The sequence below is a fragment of the Macrotis lagotis genome, chromosome 1 (genome assembly GCF_037893015.1).
Source record: "Macrotis lagotis isolate mMagLag1 chromosome 1, bilby.v1.9.chrom.fasta, whole genome shotgun sequence".
In the NCBI taxonomy this organism is placed as follows: Eukaryota; Metazoa; Chordata; class Mammalia; order Peramelemorphia; family Peramelidae; genus Macrotis; species Macrotis lagotis.
In genome coordinates this window covers 157365261-157371260 of record NC_133658.1, presented here as the reverse complement: position 1 = coordinate 157371260, position 6000 = coordinate 157365261, and the positions used below count along the sequence as shown (strand labels likewise).

Here is a 6000-nt window from a genome sequence, read left to right as displayed (position 1 = left end):
TGACCTTCCTACCTACTCCTAATCCGTTGATAGATTTTCCTTCCTTCTTCCTTGGGGCCCTGAACCCCAACTCTGGATCACCCCCCTCTGATGAGTTCTCATTTCTGGGCAGAACCCGTTATTAACTGAGACTTTTTTTCCCCCTCATCTTTCTCCCCTAGCTAGATGCCTCTTGGAGAAGAGGAAGGATAAGGGTTGTGAACCTTCATGTGGGGAATTAGGTGGGGTTGGGAAGAATGTTATACCTACTCCTACCATCTCTGCCCTAGAGACACCCTAGGAGAAACCTTACATAGTTTGAGAGGTTTCCATCACCTTAAGTCTAGGGGCTGGGGAGAAGTTAAGATGTAAAAATGCTTTGAGTTCCATCCCAAATTGCCTCCTTTTGGTTATGGAGGGAGGCACCCGAACTCAACCCCTTTCCCCTCCCCCTCCCAAATGCCTATTCCCTTCCTGGTCCTCAGGCACTGAAGGGAGCCAGATCTGGAAGTAGCAAACCAGTTGGGCCGGTTTTAGAAACTCCAGTGAGCGGAGGACTAGAGAGAAGGATGTATGTCCTGCCCTCTCCGCCTTGCTTGCTCACAGAACTATTGAAACGCCCCCCTGCCCCAACTCCTGCTGTCTGTCTCTAGACCTTTCCAGGGTCCCTTTCCAGATGAGACTCCCTGGAAGCCTGGGCCCCCTGGCCCTCCTGTTGGGACTGGAGCTAGCCCTTGGTAGGGGCCAGATGACTTCACAGTACTGTGGGCCACAGGGCCAGGCGGAGAAACTGCAGTTTATCGGGCTGGGCAAAGGCCGCTGGCTGGATCCGCAGGCGCGGCCACCTGGGTCCCTGGATCCCCTCTACAGGATGGTGCGGGGCTTCCTGGACATGGTGCAGCTAAACCCCTTCCCAGAAGGTGAGGACGGGAGACTTAGGGGAAAGGGGGAAGCCCTCTGACCATCACAGAGTCGTGTCTACCCATGGGGCTACTCAGTTTCTATCTGGGGTCAGTGTGGTGTTGTGCCAGCCCAGGACAAGAGGGACCCAGACATCTTCGGCTCTGGCGCCAGCAAGGAGAGAGCTCCCAATAGCTCCTTCTTCCAGGATTGGCTGCATTCCTAGGAGAAGTAGGACAGTGGTCTTGGTGGCAGAGGGAGCATCAGGAGATGTCTGGGAGAGCTTTCAAAGCGGAGGTGATAGGGCGGGGGTCAAGGAGCTGGTGGGAGAGCAGATGCCAGTCTTGGGGACATTAGGAGGCAGAGTGAAGCATTTCAAGGTTGCATTCTCAGGGGTAAGCTGTCCTCTCCATCTCTAATCTTTTTCATTGGGTGGAGGAGGAAACGTTAGACTAGGCTGGACCCCTTGCTCTGGAGTCTTGCATCTTTCTCACCTTTGCAACCTAATAGGCATGGTACCCCCTATATGGCAGAGCTTCTGGGAATCAAGAATTGTGGCTCCCTGACCATTCAGGGCCTAAATTGGGGAGGCCTGGGCGGGGTCGGGGAGCAAGGTGCTGAGAAGAATAGGGTGTGGGTAACTCTTGGAGTGTTCTCCCTTGAGTTTTGCCTCCCCCACTCCCTCATCAAGCCCAGCTCCCTGTAGCAGGTCTGGGCAGGACCTTATGGGGCAAGGTGTCCTTTCCATGGCACATAGGGTGTGGAGGGGGGGAGGAGCTCCCTGCATCTTCCTTCTGAATTCCCAAAGCTTCTGTTCATTCCAAAATATGAAATATCTCTATTATGGCTCTAGATTGATTAATGGCAATCAGGATAAGGGATTGGAAAAGCAAGGTAGCTAGTTGAGATGGTGATGGTGATAGAGGTGATCTCTCTCTCTCTCTCTCTTTTCTCTTTTCTGTAGGGTTGATTCGAGTAGCCCTGAATGAACCTTCTTTGGTTCGAACCTCAGATGTGAGTATAAAAAGTCCAGTTTACTTTTGATGGGGAAAGTGGATGAATTTCAAAGGATAGGAGGGACAGAGTGGGGTGGGGATAAAGGGAAAAAATATAGGTTATAAATAAAGAATAGATTATAAATTCATAGAATGCTGTAACTAGGGGAAATTGAGTTGGGAAGCTGGGTGTTCTAGTGAAAAGAAGGCTGAACTTGGAGTCAGGGGAGATCTGGGTTTGAATCTCTTCTCTCACAGGTCCCCTAGCTGTGAAATCATGGGCAAGCTTCAGTTTCCTTATCTCTAAAATAATGTCATTAATGCCTGCAGTGCCCATCTCATAGGATAGTGACTCAAACAAAAGATTGTGTGTATAGCACTTTACAAAACTCAGAACTCTAAAGCATATGCCCACTGTTAGCTAACTGGTGCAGTTAGAACTCTGGACCTGGAGTCACGAAGACTTGAGTTCTTGTTGACTTGTCTCTAGGCAAGTCCCTTAACCTCTGTTTTGCCTCAGTTTCCTCATCTGTAAAAGGAGGATAATTTTAGCACTTATCTCACTTTAAAACATCCCTGACACTGCCACACCCCCTGGTACAAGCCATCATCTCCTCACCTCTGGACTGTTACAGTGACCCACTGGTTGGGCTGCTGCATCTCTCTCTCTGGGTTCTAGCTCACCTCTATTCAGCCACTAAAGTGATTTTCTTGAAGGGCAAGTCTGACATCATCAGTCTCCTATTAATAAACTCTTGTGGTTCCCTATCACCTCACCTCCAGGATCCACTAGGAAATCTGTTTAGTGGTCAAAGCCCTTCCTAAGCCAAGCCTCCTCTACCTTTCCAGACTTCTCACAATAACCCCCCTCCCAACTTCCACCCCACACACTTTGATCAAGTATCATTGGCCTCTTTGCTGTTCCTTAAGGAAGATACTTTATCTCTTGGATCCAGGCATTTTCAGTGGCTGAACCCCTTATCTAGAATGGTTTTCCTCACCTTTACCTCCTAGCTTTCCAGACTTCCCTCAAGTTCCAGATAAAAACCTCATATTCTATTAGAAGCCTTTCTCAAATCCTTCAATTCTAGAGTCTTCTCTCTGTTGATTATTTCTTATTTATCCTATATATAGCTTGTTGGCCCCAATTGTTTACATGTTTCTTCCTTTATTAGATTATATGCTCCTTGAGGGGAAGGACTATCTTGTCTATTTGTATAACCTCAGTGCTTAGCATAGTCCTTAGCACATATTTGGTGTTGTTGAGTTGTTTCAGTTGTGTTTGACTCTGTGATCCCATCTGGGATTTTCGTGGCAAAGACACTGGAGAGATTTGTCATTGCCTTCTCCAGATCATTTCACAGATGAGAAAACTGAGGCAAACAGGGTTAAGTAACTTGCCCAGGGTCACACAGCTAGAGACCAGATTTGAATTCATGAGGGTGAGGCTTCCTGATTCTATGTTCTATTCACTGCTTAATAGAGGGTTATTGACTGATTACTCTGTCAAATACTTTGCAAACCGTAAAGCACTATGTAAGTATAGTTATTATCATTGTCATTATTGTCTAGTCCTACACTTCATTTCACAGACAAGCAAGGTGAAATCCAGAGGCTGGAAGTGACTTGCTTAGTGTCACCCAGTTAGCTAGTGGCATACATTGTTGTTGCTCCATCATTCATATGTGTCTGAATCTTCATGATCCCATGTTCACAGAGCACCGATGCTTCTTGGCAAAGATACTGGAGTGGTTCACCATTCCTTCTCCAGTGAACTAAGGCAAACAGAAGTTAAATGACTTGCCCAGGGCCACCCAGTTACTAAGTTTTTGAGGCTGGATTTGAACTCATGTCTTCCTGAACTACAGGTCCAGTGCTCTATCTATTGAACCACTTAGCTGTCTCAGTGGCATACATGGCAGAGGTTCAAATACAGATCTTCTCCTTGTCTATTTTATAGGCAAAAATGCCTTGAGTGAAATTCACTTTTAGCCCAGTCTCTCATTACCTTCCACATCTCCTATAAGAAGACAAGCGGGGTAATTAGGAAAGGATTAAGGGGGATATTATCTTAATCTGTTAATTATTTTTGCAATAAAGGTTTCATCTAGAATCTGAGTGCTTAGCTCTCTGATCATTGTTGGATATCCATAAACTGAGCAAAGGGTGGGGTTATAATGTGGGCTTTGGGGTGGGGGTGGGGAGGGCTAATCTGTTAATCCTTTCTAAGTATTATAGGAGAGAGATGAAGAAGATGGCCAGAGCAAGAGATGCTGGCTGAAATCCTTCTCTTTCCCTCACCCTCCTCAATATCCATTTCAGGTGGTCCGGTATGAGGCTGGCTATGTGGTGTGTGCTGTGATCGCTGGACTTTTCCTTCTCATCGTGCCCACTGTTGGGTTTTGCTTCTGTTGCTGCCGTTTCCGACGGCGCTGTGGGGGCCGAGTCAAGGCTGAGCACAAGTCTATGGCCTGTGAGAGGGGCAGTCTCATGACCTTTCTGCTGCTCATCACTCTTCTCCTCCTGTAATCAATGACTTTCCATTAGGGGACCTGGGAAGAAAGAGTGGCTGGAGGGGTGGGAACAGAGAAAGCAAATTGGCGTGACACAGAATTATGAGATTTGGGAGAACCTAATGCACTTCACCTTTTCTTGGGGGGGTATGGGGCAGGGAAAGCAAGGGTTTTGGGCTCCCCTAATTCACAGTAAAAACCTTGGGGGCATCCCTATGGCCACTGTGGTTACTGACTATATCTATCCCTTCTGCAATAGGACTGGTGTGGTCTGTGCTTTCATTACCAACCAAAGGACACATGAAGAGATAGGCCCTGGTGTCCGGGCTGTGCCTGGGGTGCTGAACTCCCTACAGGGTCTGGTCTCTGATGTCCCCCAGGTAAGAACTAATTCATTTTTGCCACAGCAGCAAGTGAGCAGGGGAAAAAAACAGATGTTGCAGGTGGTCAGGGAGGCAGCCAGTTGCTGCTTAGGAGCTAATTGGTGTCTATGTATAGATCCAGTGAATAGAAATTGCCTGGAGAAAAACAATGTTTTATTGGCTCCTGATGCTGGGACAGAGTCAGAATAGTGGAGCTTTCTAGATAGATTTGAAGGAGGAAAAGGTATCACCTTGGACTTGGGATTCCCTTTGTCTTTACAGGAGTTGCAGGCAGTGGCTGGGCAGTTCTCCATCCCCCAGAATCAAGTTTTGGAGGAACTGAATGGTATGGGCTTGAGGGCTCCAGAACCCCTTGGAACTTGAAGGCATGGGCTGCTTAGGAGCCCAACACCACCTCAGAAGCTAATCTCACAGCCCAGTAATTCCCTAGGAGGAAGCCCTGCCTTGTTCCCATTATCAGCACCATGCTGCCTTTGGGAAGCACCCACAAAAGTGGGGTTTAGATGTGGCCACTGAACAAGGGCCTACTACAATCAGATCTCAGGGCTACACCTGGCAGGGATATCAAGCCCCTGACCTTTCAAAACCTTGGTTCTGATGCTCATCTAAGCCCTACAGGACTTTCAGTGTCCCTGGACACTGTTGGGTCCATCCTCCCCTCCTCCCCCAACTCCTTCACTGGCCTTCACTGGCTCCTCTGTAAAAATGTTCATTGTCTCCTGCCCCCCAGGTGTTGGTGCAAACATTGGCAGCACCATCCATACCCAGCTCAGGGGCACAGTGTATCCTATGCTAGCCTCCCTACAGAGACTGGGTCAAGGTAAGAGGGACCCTGAATCCATGGGGTGATTGACAGGTGGGTATGAATGAACATGAGTGTATTGGGATGTGCACATGGATGTGGAACTGGTGAGTGTGTGTGGTGCATGTGTGTGTGTGTGTGTGTGTGTGTGTGTGTGAATATGTATGAGTGTGGATAGTATGAGTGTGTTGGCATAGATGAAAAATTTGTGGAGGATGAAGGGAGTGCAGTGAAGGTGAGAAAAGACAAGAATGGTTTTGTTCATGAGGCAGTTATAGTAGCACGGTATGGGAATCAGTGAGTTCTGAGTTCTAATTCAGATTTAGATAGTTACTAACTGTGTAACCCTAGGCAAGTCACTTAACCTCTCAGCCTCAGTTTTTTCAACTGTAGAATGGGGATAATAATAGTACTTTCCTCCCAGGATT

General features: G+C 47.7%; 1 protein-coding gene across 2 annotated transcripts in view; it reads left to right on the top strand.

Annotated features, from left to right (window-relative positions):
- The first annotated feature begins 508 nt into the window (after positions 1-508).
- Positions 509-6000, top strand: part of PROM2 (prominin 2) — a 30159-nt gene continuing 24667 nt past the window's right edge. The window contains exons 1-6 of one of the 2 annotated variants that reach the window (XM_074209240.1): positions 509-899; positions 1844-1893; positions 4197-4399; positions 4647-4767; positions 5032-5095; positions 5501-5590. In XM_074209240.1, the coding sequence (XP_074065341.1) occupies positions 656-899; positions 1844-1893; positions 4197-4399; positions 4647-4767; positions 5032-5095; positions 5501-5590 (772 nt within the window). In that variant the 5' untranslated portion in view covers positions 509-655. The remainder of the gene's footprint in view (positions 900-1843; positions 1894-4196; positions 4400-4646; positions 4768-5031; positions 5096-5500; positions 5591-6000) is intronic. The other variant, XM_074209241.1, reaches the window with a different exon arrangement.